The sequence below is a fragment of the Myripristis murdjan genome, chromosome 20, assembly GCF_902150065.1.
Source record: "Myripristis murdjan chromosome 20, fMyrMur1.1, whole genome shotgun sequence".
In the NCBI taxonomy this organism is placed as follows: Eukaryota; Metazoa; Chordata; class Actinopteri; order Holocentriformes; family Holocentridae; genus Myripristis; species Myripristis murdjan.
Window position 1 is genome coordinate 26,597,000 of NC_043999.1, and position 16,028 is coordinate 26,613,027.

Consider the following 16,028-nt stretch of genomic DNA (forward strand, 5'->3'; position numbering starts at 1 on the left):
CTTCACATATCTCTGCCCTGGTTAAAAAAGCTCAGAAACGGCTGTATTTCTTAAGGAAACTTAAGAAAGCAAAATTCCCACGCCAAGTTCTTGTCAACTTCTACAAAGGAGCGATTGAAAGCATCCTGACTGGAAACATCACAAACTGGCATGGGATGTGCACGGCCCAGCAGGAAGACCCTGCAACGAGTGATTAAAACTGTCCAAAACATCATTGGCACCCATCTACCAAGCATCAGTGATATCGGGGAGGTGAGGTGCCTGCGCAGAGCCAAAAGGATCCTTAAAGAAAACACCCACCCCAGCCACAGCCTGTTCACCCTGCTGCCATCAGGCAAAAGATACAGAAGTATCCGCTGCCGTACCACCAGACTACAGAGCAGCTTCTTCCCTCAGGCTGTGAGACTACTTAATGCACCATCTGCACTCCTCCATGTTTAATAATTTTATTTTCTATACAATCAATTAATCAATCAAGAGGGAACCACACTTTAATTTCATTATTCAACCTGTTGTATAATGACCAATAAACTTCCTTGTGTCCTTGTATATTACATAAACGTATTGATGATGATGATGATGATTCTATAGCCTACCATATATATGAACGCAGTTGTTCGTTCTGACCACAGACTGTAGGAATTTGACACAAGAATTAAATAAGACGAGCTATCAGTCTGCTTCCTCCCGGTTAGCATGTTTACATTGGGGTTGTTGGAGCCAAATGCTTGATTTATGTTTGGATGAATGTTTTATTTATTTATTTATTTATTTATTTATTTTTGGTTTACTGTTATTATTTGCCTGATTAATTATGAGATACGGACAGGAAATATTCTGGTTTGAATTATTGGTTGAATTGATGGTAATTATAATGTTGTGAAATTATGGGTAATTTTGGTGGCTGGCGTGTCTTTGTATTATTGATGCCTGTTCTCACCTCCGCCTCCTCTTTGTAGACAGGTGACTGCAGCACCTGTGATATATTAGGGTTGGCTATTGGGGCCGGGCAGTCTCTCGGTTTCAGGCACGCAGCCATACGGTTTTAGACCGCTACTAAGCGTTGTTTTTTGTCGTTGTTTTTTGTCGTTGTTTTTAATCAGAAGATTTGATCTGTCTGTCACTCCAGCTGCGGTAAGAAGTCTTACGTTTTTGATCTGTCTGTCACTCACGCAGCGATAAGAAGTCTAAGTTTTTTTTTGAAAATAAATATCTCGAACCAGAGGAAAAGTGTCTGGATTTTATGGCCATTTAAAAACAATAGCGCTGTAGCGCGTCTGACACGGAGGCGTGTAACCGAGAAGCAAGAGCGTCTTTTATAAGAAAAGATTGCGCTTACAGGGGTCCTACTAGCGCCGTGCGCCATTGGTTCATATTCTCAAAGCTACAATCAGATTGGTTCGTCAGCTTCAGTTGTCCCGCAACTTGCCTGAGCAGAGCGACAAATAAAAGTCAAGTTTGTCAAAATCAAACCAGAGTGATTTTGCTCATTGAGTGAACCTAGGTTTCCTGATATATCTCTCCTGAAATAGAGACAAGAATGACTTTATTCTCGTAAATTAACGCCGTTTTAATATTACGACTTTATTCTCGTAAATTTACGACTTTATTCTCGTAAATTTACAATTTTATTCTCATAATATTACGACTTTAATCTCAAAATCTCGGATTTTTTTTTTCTCAGTGTGGCCCTAATCCTCCTTCGTAGTCATAAACCTCTAGTGGTCAGAAATTGCTTACTGCAGCCTTAAACATTTTCTTTCCTGTTTACATCAATGCATTCCTGAGTTGATATTTTTTCTATCATTCTCTTCTTCTCAAGACTGGTGTGTCAGGCTTTGGATTTTGTGGGGGGAGACTTAGTGACCTCCTGAACATGTTCCTGAAAGTTCTTGAGTTTTAGGAAAACGCCTACAGGATTTCCTAAGGTTGTCCATCATCACTTTTTAACAAGGACTGATATTGCTGCCCAAGGGCCTTTATGTAGTAATCACAGGTATGGTACTTTATGCTGACTATAACTACTATAGGCTAGTACTAGTGGCTAGTGGTTTTGAACGTTTGGGCTATTTCCTACAATTTACCCATATTTTACATCACAACAAACCATTTTCCAAAATATGTGTGGGGTAATAAAGATTTCACAGTGTATAATCAAAATGCCTCTATTAATATGCATGAATTTTTGGTTGAGGCACCCACCCTATAATATTCTGCTTCTGTGGCTAACAATGTTGTTGAATGGTGTATGTGTAAACCAAATGCTACTTTTAGGAAAACTAATGACACCATCTTTATTATGGTGATGGAATACCAGTGAGAATACAGTTTGCAGTCTCTGAAAGTTCAATTTCATATTGTAGTGGAATGAATGGAAACCAATGGCTGGATGAGGTAGGAAAAATGATATTGCAGGGCCTGAAATTGGCTGCGGGATTGCGGGATTCACGCACATTATCACTGATTCCCGCAAATTCCGATCTGATAATGCGAGCAATTCCCGCACACAATTACAGCGATGTGTAATAATGTTAAATGAACGTTGCATCGGAGCTGAATGCATAACATTGATCAGACTTCTGCTCGCCATAACACAAAACAAAGAAGAGTCCAGACTAACGCAAAACAAAGAAGAAGACGTCCAGACTTGGCGGGCTCTCTCTCTCCTCTCATTCACAAAGCTAAGCCTCCCTCTGCTGTCGCAGCGTCGCCCTCGCTAGCAAACGAGTAGTTGCCAGATTTTATTTATGGGATTCAATGCTGTTAACTGGAAGAGAATGCAAACATGGACGAGACGAAATCAATACCCTTAAACACTGACTGTGACGAAATTAACACGCGTTTATTTTTTGTTGACGAAAAAAGACGAGACGAAATCTACTTCATTAACTAAAAACTTAATAAAATGCGTCTTTCCTTTTTCGTCATAGACGTTTAAATTACAATCCAAAAAGCGCATTCATTGGATGCGCGTTAGTTTTTCTCCTCCTGCACTGCTGTGTGGTCATGCCAGTGTGTGTGTGTGTGTGTGTGGTTGAGCTGCACTCCCTTCTCCGGGTGCAGCTCCGGCTCCGCCTCCCACGATGGGCGGCGGTCCGCTCGTCCTTCTCCAGGGTGCAGCTCGGGCTCCGGCTCCTGCTTCCACGATGGGCGGGGGTCCCACAAATCTTCCATCTGAAAGAGAAAGCACAAAGAGTGAGTTTGGTCCCACACTGATCCAACAAGTAGGGGGCAGTAAGGCGCGAGCCCGTCGGTTCAGCCCGGACAGTGAAGCCCGTCGGCTGAGCCCGGACACTGCGCCCAACAAGCCCGCAGGTTTGTCGGTTCAGTGTGGAACAAAATTCTACACAACTCAAGGTCTATTTATGACCTCTGCTAATGTGATGTGTCACCCTGTGACGTCAAAGAGAGAACAAAGTATAATTTAATTCAATTTTCATTTACAAATGTGATGTTTGGTTGATGACGTCACAATGGCTTGAGACGGTGTGATGTCACAAAGAGAAAGAGAGACAGATGGTAATGATGCCGATGATGATGATGATGAATGACGGAGTTGCACCTCAGAGAAGGGAGTGCAGCTCAGTTCTCTCTCTCTCTCTCTCTCTCTCTCTCTCTCTCTCTCTCTCTCTCTCTCTGTGTGTGTGTGTTTTAGTCTATGTTATCACATGCATACTACTGCTCATTCATTGGTAGCTGAATTGTTAGGTCTGTTTGATAAGTAATTTACATTTTCAAATAATAATAATTTAACATATTGTTAAATTTTAAAAAAGCCAACATGATGCAGGTCAAAGACTAAAAAAGACTTGACTAAAACTAGACTAAAATACTTTGTAATTTAGTTGACTAAAACTAGACTAAAATGCCAAGACTGTTTGTCGACTAAAATGTGACTACACAAAAAAGAATACAAGTTGACTAAATATGACTAAAACTAATAAGGGCATTTGACACAAGACTCAGACTAAACTAAACTAAATTGAAAAATAGCCGACAAAATTAACACTGACAAGTTGTGCACCTAGATCCACTGGGTTCTCAGCCAACGGGCAGGCCATTTTCAAGAGAACTGATTGGTCAGTAGGTGGGGCTTTTCTACCTGCTGAGCTCTTATCCTGAACTTAACCTGCTCCAGAGCAGGTTAGGTGTTCAGCGTATGTTACCACGGCAACGTAGCCCTATAAAAAGTAAGCCACCTTTATGGTACACAAAAGCCAGGGTTAAGCCTGAAGTTAGCTCGCTAAGCCCAAATCCAGCTTTATGGTACAGGCCTCTGAAGGGGAAACTGCTCCGAAAAAAAAACAACAACAGAAGAAAGGACGAGCAGAGGCGCTAATGGTGGTGCCAGTGAACCCGAAAATGACCCAAATCCTCCGGATCCTCAAAAAGGTAGCGGCGGTAACAACAACAAAAACAAGCAGAACCTGGCAGCAGGTGCTTTGCCATCGTGGATGCAGACGCTACAGCTCCAGAGGCAGAAATACCTGAAATTGAAATTGTACTGTACTTTATGATAACTGTCCTACGCATATACTTATATACTTGTATACATATACTTTTCAAAAAATTTATGTTATGGTAACTATGTAAATTATTAAAACCATGGGTCAGAGAAAACCATGGTTTTACTCTCTGCCATAGTGAACCATGGTTTATTTTCATAAGCAAGCAAGCTGGCTAGCTCTTTATGTTGCCTTTTTCTGTCATATTAAATGTTATACTGCCACCTAGCGATGATAAATAGTCTAGATAGTAGCAGTACACATATCATTATAGATAACTGCACTGATCAGGGCCAGGGAATGCGTGTCGCCATTGGTCCTCACAAGATACAAACGTATATAGCGTGTGTGTGTGTGTGTGTGTGTGTGTGTGTGTGTGTGTGTGTGTGTGTGTGTGTGTGTGTGTGTGTGTGTGTGTGTGTGTGCGCGCGCGGGCGCGCGCGCCTGTGTGAAAAGAGGCGTGGAATAAGCCAACACCACAAGCTAATGCAGCTCCCTATCATGCCATTCATCTCTGTCTGTGGGCCGGTCTGACACTCGGGCTGCTTTCATCGCTCCTGTCATCCAAGGGACTCGCTGTTGGACAGGCTGGAGCTGATCTCTGGGTGTCATTATCTGAATCACCTTTTGGTTGACTTCCAGCAGCGGGATGAAACCCACATAGTGACAAAGGAGCTTCTCCTCCACGTCTTCTTTTCCTACACCAGCGGAGGTTTTACTCTCCTACAGGCGGAGATATGAGGAATCCACTGGCCGGCATAGCCCTGACATTCTGGCTATTTCTGGAGGTGAGCGGCACCGAATATTACCGGCTACTCAGTATTATTAGTATTGTTCGTAGGCCTAGTACCTCGTCAGATATAGTATCAGCGAGAGCCTCTTGGCGTAACACAGTGCCATTTCACAAATGTAAAATGTCCAAGTCATTTGTAAAGACAATCAGTCGTGTGGTTGGGGTTTCTCCTCTGTCTGCCAGCAGGCTGCCTGTTATGTAGCGCCGATGCCTTTCGGTATCATATGGAGAGAGTGTATCGCCAAATGCTATTCGACAATCGGCTAGTTTTAGCTTTCCTTGCTTATTGGCGAGGGCACACACATCGCACAGCGTAAATGGAGACAGTTATCAAATAGATGGGATCATGTAATAACTTCGGCATATAAACCCTCCAATCTAGCAACACTTTATTTTAATAAAAACCCAACTTTTTAAGAAATGGTTCGCGCTGCCCTGTACCGCCCACCACACTGTATTTTACTGTACAGAGCTGAGAAATAACAGGTGAACTAAATCGAAAAGTAGAGACAGGCTTTGCTATTGTTTGCTTAATAAATAATAAGTATACCGAATTTAAGAGTGTATCCCGATGGTTCAGTGAGAAGCTTGAGTCCTGTGTGGACTTTGGCCGGTCACATTTAATCGCCATGTTTTCAAATGGAGTTTGGTGTGCGGATTCCACACAATAGAGAGCGGCACATACCGGGGCTACCTGTACTGCTGAGCTCCTTTGTCTTTGTGACCAGACTCCAGTAACTATATTTTCTAGGTTAGGCTACTAGGCCTATAGACTGCTGCACACATGGTATAGATGGAAGGCTGAATACACACACATTTGTGGACTGTAAGCTCCACTCCTTTTTCTTTGTCTCACTATGCTCTCATTTTGCACAGCTTCACATTTTAGTTACTGCAGTTCCTTAACTGAGGGTTGTATTAGTTATATTTTATTACACCTCCCCAGTTGCTGCTCATATTGATAATTTGTTTTCCAATGCTGTGTTATTAATTTCATCAGTCAATCAATTTTCTCCATGTTTTCTAGTATTTTGTCTTTATACCTCAAACTGTGCAGTATATTTTGTGGTGGAACCTATAGATGCAATACAGTAATATGCTTGGGCTGCAGGTACCTTATTGCAGAGTAGGATATGTATTTAGTTTCCTTCAACTTCTCATACATTTTGGACATGTGTTCTTGGCCTCTGAAATCATTTCCAGCAGGTGGGATGGAAATGATTTGCATGTTGTTAAGGATTTATTGATCACGTGAGGTGGACTAGGGCAGGACAATGAGAGGCAGTGTTATTTTACTGTTTTCTTATGGTACAAAACATTGTGGTCACATCTCCCCTCTCTTTCCATGTTTCTCCTTGTAGTCCAGGACCTCTGGCACCCATGGCTATTCATGTGTTAATGATTCGCAATCGCAAGAACATCCATTCTGAATATGGGTTGCCCACTAGTAATAAAGCCCCTAGCCCTGGTACTAATACTGACCAGCTGTGCAACAGTAGGGTTCTGTGATATGGCTTGGCTGACATCAATAATTTTGGGTTTGAAATTGCTTTTTTTTTTTTTTTTTTTTGTTGAACTGGAAAGATGACAGTATTAATAATAATGAAAAAAACTTTTAGAATTTTATTCTGGCCATTCAATTCAATTTTATATAGATAGCATCAAATCATAACAGAAGTTACCTCAAGGTGCTTTACAGAAACCCAACAGATATTGGCCAATCCCATGAACCAAAATCTTCCCCAAGAGCAGGCACAGGGCGACAGCAAAAAGTCACTGTGGAAAGGTTTCTGAAACAGCATGTTGGACCCTAAAACTCTCCATTTGCACCAGGATACTACTAATAGGTCAACTGCCAACATTCTGTTACTTCTACTACTGCTACTGCTACTAGTAATAATAATAATAATGATACTATACATGTTAATGCTTGCATGTCTTGAAAATATAGAATCTGATCAAAATGTCTCATTAATATCAATTCAGGTTAGGCCTCCTGTAGACAACAGGTGCAACATTATCAACCCCACATGTAAATGTGGGGTTGATAATGTAACACTTTTGCCCAGCGAAGTTCATAGTAGCACCTGAGGGTGAGCGTGACACCTCTGTCTGACATCTGAGAGGCCCAAATGGGAATTGTGGGCAGATGTTGCATTCGGTTGTCATGGGAGACGTAGTTTTATCTTTGAATCTCCTGGGTTTCAGTTGGCTGTTTTCATCTTCAGTCTGCTTTTGCAATTTTTCTCTGTATGCAAGCATGCATGCACACACACACTTGTGTTGAACTTGACTTAATTGATAGGAGAAGGCAATCAGCAGGTTCTGTGTGGACAATGTTCTTTTTTCCTTTGCCGATTCAATCAGAGGGAAGTGCCGTTGAGTGGTTTCAATTTTACAATCAAAAGAAAATATACATAACTTAGATTTTATCATGTCTTGAAAATATAAAATCACCCAACAACTCTGACTGACATCAAATGGTACATCTGTACATCTGTTGTAACAGATCATAAATAATGTCAAGCCTAACTAAAGAGATTGAACAAGACAATTGCAGACAAAACGTGACTTAGAATATCAGATGAAATGGTGTAAACTATTCAGTCAGTGTATTCGGGAACAAAAAACACAGGGAGCTCCTCGACTGAAATGCAAACAGGGAATAAAGTGAACAACTCCTGCACCTGTGCCACATGCCCAATTAGCACACCTGTGCCTGTTTCCAGAGTGTGAACTCCACTTCTGACAGTTTGAGTAGACAAAGCCTTTGAAGACTCCTACTGATAATATTTCTGGAGTGAAGCTGTCTATATTTTGTCTATATTCATTTTTTAAAATTTGTATGCATAAAATTCCTCTGTATTCATGGATGAATGGCTGGAAAATCCTCTGAAACGGCATTTAGAAAATGGGACACTAAAACGATCAAGTTCACAACAATAATAATTAAAATGTGTGTACAGAATCTGATTAAAATGTTTTGTCAGAATCAGTTCATGTTAAGGTGTTCTCATAGACACCAAGTGGAGTCTCTATCTGTTCTACAATAAATATATAATGTGACTGGACTGTATCTCATATTCAATAAAAGTCCAACACCAGCTCCATATATTACTACTTTGATCTCTCCCCCACATCTTATCTTTCTCATCTTAATTTGTCTCTTTGTAAATGAAATGCTGCCTGCTCTGTTCCTCTAAAGCCAAGCAACCCCAGAAAATCAGTTGTAAAATCAATCCATGGGAAGCATGTTATCATCTTCTGGACAGAGAGCTGCATCATTCTGTGATTTAGTGAAGAAATTAGAGGAGAAGATGAATACATTAGGTGAGAGAGAGCAAGAAAACTCCCTATGTCTCCCTTGTAATAGCTGTTCCAGTTTGGTCAGTATAGCTTTATTCCCCATACCTTATGTTTTAAAGGGATAGGAAACTAAAATATGTAATTTCTCATTAAAATAGTTTTTATTGTCATCTCAGGGTATAGAAAACCAGGAAAAAAATAATGAAAAGAAAAATCATGAAAGTGAGAACCTGAAGTCCTTTCTATGCAGAGTGAGGTCTATCAGTTGACTTTTACTGATTCAAACCTGCAGTTCTGCTGGGGAATAAAAGCCACTTTAACACTTGAGTGTTTCCTATCCAGCAGGGATAGGGGAAAAAAAAAACAATTCACTGGATCAATGGATTTTTTTTTTTTATTACTGAATCAATTTAAAGTAAATAAAATGGAATCATATGAAATTAGATGACCTAAGAAATGGTTGGTACCAAGCATGTCATGCTAGACTGTCATCAAGGGAGCTAAATATTGTTCCAAATATTGTTCCAAAGTTCCATTTTGGTGAGGAAAAAACTGGCATGGCCATTTTCAGCGGGATCCCTTGACCTCTGACCTCCAGCTGTCTGAATGAAAATGGGTTCTCTGGGCAGCCATGGCTCTCCCCTTTGCACACATGCCCACCTTCTGCTAATCCCATGCAGTTTGGGCCACAAACCCTGCAGTCCAAAAGTGTTCTTTTGGCCTGTTGTAAAATGTTGTGTTTGTGCAGACTGGGGCCTAAACAGTGTTGGAGTTGCATCAGTTGGGTTTGACTGGAAAGCTGAGACTCTTGTGGATTCAATGAGCCACATTTGATTCATGTGTGATGATGTTAGCCCCCATAGCAGCCATTTCATTGACATAAAACCATTTTTTGAAACTTGACGTCACTGTATAAAATGACCTGATGTGACCTTAAGGATGATCACAATCTCATGAAACTTATCACCCACAAACTAGAGCATCATCCAAAAAACAATAATCTCAATAAATCATAATATGGAATTGCAGTACTTTTAGAATTGCAATACATATCGAATTGGCACCCATGTCATCCCAGCCCTACAAACTAGGGCTGCTGTAGTGGCTAACCTTGCAGAGTGTGTACCATGTATCAATGCTAAGTCCTTACCATAGCCTATCAGCCTGAGTTGGATTTCAAGCCAAGCCCTTGGCCGCATGTCATCCCCTCTCTATCTCCTTTCTCTCCTGTCTCTCTCCACTGCCATGACTTAATAAACGAGAAATGCCAAAAAAGAAAATTAAAATAAGTGTGGATCCAATCCATGACTTCTTCATGTTTTTATTCCTCCCACCCTCATTTTATTGACAGCAAGTGAGCTTGTAACAGTCTGGGTTCATGTTTCTTGGTTGAGGTAGCTTGGAGAGTGTGCAGGAAGGAGATAAGCAAAAGCCCCTGAGTTGAGAGGCGAAAGAATGGCCAATCAGGCATCTCACACAGATTCCAGTCAAAATCTACCTGCAGGAATGAGAGTAGTTCAACACTTCTGGAATCATCACGTCGAAAATGTGGGCATTGCAATTCATGAGAGCCGGATCCAGGCTAGTTTTAACTGGGTTTACCATCTCTTTTGGAAGTTTGACCTGTTGGTCACCTTAACCAATATGTGATGGGATCACATCACAATCACTGATCTTGGCTATTACTATTAACAATGACACTAGAGCATTAACCCAGTTTCTTGTAGTGGCAAGTGGCTTTCAGCCTCTTTTCAGCCTCTACAGGAGCTGTAAGCAGAAGGTACTGGAAGACTATTAGAGTTCTTTCTCCCTTCAGCCTTTATATGGACATATTGTTTAATGGTAATACTTTACATTGGCCTTAATTCAATTTACTAATCTTTGCACACAATAATGACCTGCTCTGCAAGTACTTAAGGACAGGTTTGGTGTTGTTAAAGGTAGGCTGTATTTCTTATTTCTCTACCACCGTGCATGTTCGGAAACACTACAGACTGCATTAAAGATGTAACGCTTAAAATCGGGCTCCAGTTGAACTATATGGAGCAATTAAGCCATCTGCAAAGTAGTGCTGGAAAACACCCATAAATGTTCTTTTTGGATTCCAAACAGTCTTCAGTCCATTAGCCTTGCTGCTACAGGCTGTGTCTCCTCTCCTCTATCTCTCTGCTTCTTTCTCCTTGCTCTCCTCATCCATCTGTTATGGTTCCAAACTGTTGTATTCAGGCCTAAATGAGGGCAGCCAACAAAATCAAAATAGTCCTCATTGATTTCAAATTGTGGAACATAGGCATTCATTGTCAGTTGTTTTATGTAAAAAAGAAAAGATAAAAAGGTGAAAGTTCTCTGGTCTGCTGCCCTTGCATTTCTTTAAAAAGAAGCCCCCCTAGTCTACAAAACCCAGTTTATTAATTCAGTGATAGAGCCTTTTCATGAATTGCCTGCTATAACCACATAATGTGTTGTAATGTGTCATGAAGGACTGACGTCTGAGCATTCCAAATGCAAAACGGAACAGAAGATTTGCATTATAGCTCGGGGACATGGGTTGATAGCTTTACATCAACAGAACTCGAATTGAAGTAGAACAGACCTTCCTGCTCAAATCAACATTGCAGGATGGTCGGAGCAACGGCCATTTTTTGTGCAGCATTACCACTGCAAAGAACTGTGGCCGCTGGGGGTAATTATTGATGTTTATTTGTTACTAGCATATCGTTTTGGTTCAAGAGAGTGTGATGCACTTTACTGCCCTATACATGCGTTTTCACTAGCAACTAACCACAATTTTTTTGTACTTAGCAAAATGACCACAGCAAACAGTTCAATGTTCGTTCTTCCTGAGTCTGATTTATGCCCTCTCTCTCTCTGTCACCATCAAATAAAGCAGAGATGCCAAACTAATAGGCTAATCTTCGAGAAACTGACTTGTAGGGTAAAATAATTGAAAGTGATCGGATAATCATTTTGAGATGCGACTTCCTTCAAGTTCTGTCAGACTCAGATCAATGTAGACTGAGAAATCATGCAGCCAAGACTGAACCATCGACCCACCAGCATGTACATGTATGAGTTTAGCTGAGAAGATACAGGAGCATTACTTGTCAAAGTTGCAGAGGGCACAATATTACAATGGCATACTAGGGCCACTGCAGGGAGAAAAAACATTACGTAGCTGGGGGAGTGAGGGATAATATTCTGAGAAAAAAACTCAAAATTTCTGAAATTCATAATTCATAAATAAGTCATAAATGTATGAGAAAAAACTCACAAGTTTATGAGAAAAACACTTGATAATGCTGAGATTTTAAACTCACAAATTTATGCGAAAAAACTTTCTTCCGCTGTGGGATTCAGTCAAGGAAATCCTGGTGATTTGAGCCCAGAATCACAATCTTCTCCTCAGCATCTGGACTTTCAAGAGACATTGCTGTGACTTGGGCCCATTCAGAAGAAAACAATCTGGTGATTCTGGGCTAAAATCATTGCAAAGTAGAATTTGATGTGGTTATCAGCTGCAGGCCTGATACACAGCGAGCAGCAGCATCTGTGTGGCTGATCTAACCTTGCAGAGTCCAGCCATGTGGCTCCTTTATAAGTGTAAGAGTATAACAAATATAAATATGAGAAAAAGTGTTTTTCTCGCAAATTTGTGACTTTATAGTGTCAGAATTTTCAATTTTCAATTTTCTCATAAATTTGGGAGTTTCTTGCTTGTAAATTTACGACTTTAATCTTGGAAATTCAGAGTTAATGTTTTTTCTCCTTACAGTGGCTCCAGTACAGCAGCATACAATATAGAGAGAATGGAGGCTTTTACAGTTTAGCTGCTTTGTCATTCTGCCTGATACAGGCAGGTTAAGGGGATATGCTTGTAACACACACGCACACATGCGCACGTGCACACACACACACACACACACACACAAATATACACACACAGATATCTTGAGGGCACGACCACATTCCCTTCCAGGGGCGCTCTCTATATTTGATGCTTAGCAAAGCATCTTGGTGGATGAAACATACCATAGTGTTTTCAGTGGCTTCCTACTGGCTGATCTCTTCTGTATACACTGTTGTGTTACTGTCTATTTATATTGGCTAGTCTATCTTTTATAGCAATACAGCTGAATCAGAGCTCTATAGATACTTATTCTGTGTCTTATGGAAGAGGAGGTTTGCAGGTTCGGGCATTACGTGGCAGTAAATGCTGTTTCTTTTGACTGTAGGTGTAGTGCCTTCCTGGATATGTCTGTATATCCTAATGGTAACTGCTGCTGAAAAGGCTGCCGATTTCATTTTAGGAGTGGTATTGCTGTTTAAGGCAGAGGTTCTAGAGGTCATAGACATTTCACTGCTGAAGCACAATTTCTGATGGTCCTTTTTTATTATTGTTTATTTTCCAACAACATATTAGATCCTATGACAAATAGAAAATGCCCAACAACAAAGGGAAAGGCAGCAACTCTCCAGAATCCACTGCAGCAGATCGATTTAAAGAAAAAAAACAAAACAAAAACGATTTTATTGTTGAAAGACAACCTTGTAATGTTTAGGACACTGTGAAATGGACTCTTACTTCTACTTACTTGATTTTACACATTTCCTGTTGAAACAGGATGTTTGGGCGGGACATGATAGTGGGATCATTCACAAGTGCAAATCAACAGGACATGCAAAAATGGAACTCAGTAACAGCAATGCATAGCAAAAAGGCAAACTCCTGGTCACATGGCAGGTAACCAGGAAATGATGAACAGAACATCCATGTGTATGCTCTAATTGCAGCTTTTGCTGTGGATTTGTAGTGTTTTCAGTTCACTGAAACTTTTTTTTTTCACTATTTACTTAAATATACAAACTAAGATGACAGTATTTTGCCTTTGTCAATCACCCCTCCACAAACATTCTTTCCACTGCTATTTGCTGTATTTGTTTTGAGGCGAAATCATTAGGATTCAGATTTGGGGAAAAAGCGGGCGTGGCCTAAAACTGGAAGTGTTTTTTATCATCGGATTTTGACTATGAAGAAGTATAAAATGACTGAAATTCCTGTTTATTAAAACTATTAAAACTGACTAATGCTGATACTTAATGTTAGGCTCCCAATAAAGCCTGTTCATTACTAAACATGCAGACTGCAGCAGCGCAGGTTTAGGGAATCCACTCTAACCACTGTGCAACCATTCTGCACATCAAAGAAATATAGCTGTGAAAAAAAGCAGCAGAAATGACTTGTGTCTCTCGGTGAACTCCAGTCAGCGCTGCTGTCCTCATCGATTCTGCTGTGGATGACTGACAGTGGTGGCAGCCGTTCTAGTTTGAATTTGAGAACTTAAGAGCCAGTCACTTGCAGGAGGGTGTTTCCCTCATTCAAGTTGGGTTAAAAAAAATGTATCTTATGTGTACTCTATAAAGGCGAACTTTTAGAAAAAATGTACAGAAGAGTAATTTATTAATCAGAAAGCCATAATTTGTTACTTGCCAAATACGGGTTCGTGTTGGAGTGCATCCCTACAAGGCAGAACTGACTATGCAAGGCTTTAACACTTTAGATCAACCACTGAAACATCTGCATTCATGCTGGTTGTGATGCCACAATAAGAGTCCTAATATGTTGGCTAGGAATTGTGATATTGTGATTATAGCGTCATTCAAATTGATTTCTCTATTTGTAAATAGGATGTTTTTCCTGGTTGTTAGTTGACCCAGTATAAGATGGCTGTCTAATTAAAAAAAGGCTTACAATCAATATATAGACTAGGCAGGTTAAGTGAGGCAGTGGAAGACAATGTAATGGATGTGGGAGGCAGAGAGGAGTACATACTATGCACTATATTATCTGTTTCCATGCCGCTCTCCATGGTGCTGAATAAGCACACTGCCGGGGGCCAGATGAGTATACAGCCCAGTGCTCGGGTCAATAGCATACATGCTGTCTCTATAACTGGGTCATCAAAAAACTACACTACCACCACTTAGTCCTACTGTAAATCACTTCATTTCAGTAGGGTTTACATTGCTAGGTCATCACTTTTCATTCAGGCCCCGTTTTCACAGTCACAGCAGTTCATTCCAAATATAGCCAGTTGTGCAGTGTGCTTACATTTGTTTCAAAAAGACAAATTAAAATAGCCTGCCTATAGTAGCACATTTTAGAGTTGACATTCATAGCAGTGTGCATTTTCTAAATGTTTATTGTAAAAATGAAATTAGTGCCTGTTAGGATATTGTAAGTAACATATCCTCTTTACGCATTTATTCATGTGATAAAATATTTGTGTATCTGGAGGCTAGGGGTGTGCAACTGCCATCCTCTGTCCCACCTAAATGACACCTTTGTTAACAGTACTTCTACTTGGTAATAAGCCTTATCACCCTGCACATGGAAGGATTTGTCATTGGTTTTGTCTGTGTGGGACAGTGACAAAGAACAGCTATAAAATAATGCTCTTCCAGCTGTTTTCTTTCTTCATCAGCCCACTGCAGGGACAGATGAGGTTACAACACAACTCATAGTCCTGATTTTTACAAAGTATTTTCCTTTTCTTAAAAAAAAAGAAACAAATATGATTGTCTTGCATGTCAGCCTTAAGTTTCATCACTGACAGAAGATTTTCCAGTGAACAAATCTGTGCCAATTTATATTTGAAAGGCCAATTCCAGCAGATTTACAGACACACAGTTTTACAAATAGCTGTGTGTGGCAGGAGGTTAAAGGACCACACCTGTGATTTTGAATGTTTGGCTCATTTACTACAATTTGCCCACATTTTACATTGCAACATTTTGCAAATCATATGGGGATACTGAAGATTTCACAACATATAATCAAAATCCCTCGATTTTCGAATATGATTTTTTGGTTGAAACACCCACCTTATAATGTTTTGCTTTTGTGGGTAACAAAGTGATCATCATTCATAAACCATGGAACTGATAATTGGCTGTGTAAAGCAAACATTTCCCTGAGGACTACTTTCCCTGGTGGAGGGACCGTCTCTGTCCAATTTCAAGGCATCAAAACACAACAGTGCTGCTGTTTTCTGTTACAAAGGGAAGCAACTTAGATCCACATATTACAAAGACAAATAAGAGCCCCAAAGGTGAGGAGTTACTGTTGGGTTGCTTCTCACAATTAATCGGGGTGCTTACTACATTTAGATATTAGCCTATACTCGACTCTGCTGTCTTTAAAAAAATTAAAACTATTCTATAAGGCTTATAACTGCTAATTACTTTTTTTATGTACTATTTGTCCTTATCATACACATATCTAATTCTAGAGGTGCACTTTTCTTCTTCTTCTTCTTCTTTCTTATTGAGAGACTGTTTCACTCCGCCCAGTTTCAAGTCATCAAAACTCAACAGTGCTGCTGCTTTTACGAAAACTAATGTGGGCAACTTTATTACGGTGATGG

General features: G+C 40.3%; 1 protein-coding gene across 2 annotated transcripts in view; it reads left to right on the forward strand.

Moving 5' to 3' along the window:
* The first annotated feature begins 1,023 nt into the window (after nt 1-1,023).
* Nucleotides 1,024-16,028, forward strand: part of vopp1b (VOPP1 WW domain binding protein b) — a 64,373-nt gene continuing 49,368 nt past the window's right edge. The window contains exons 1-2 of one of the 2 annotated variants that reach the window (XM_030079926.1): nt 1,024-1,134; nt 5,148-5,293. In XM_030079926.1, coding sequence (XP_029935786.1) covers nt 5,243-5,293 — 51 coding nt within the window. In that variant the 5' untranslated portion in view covers nt 1,024-1,134; nt 5,148-5,242. Of the gene's footprint in view, nt 1,135-5,045; nt 5,294-16,028 lie in introns of those variants that run through there. The other variant, XM_030079927.1, reaches the window with a different exon arrangement.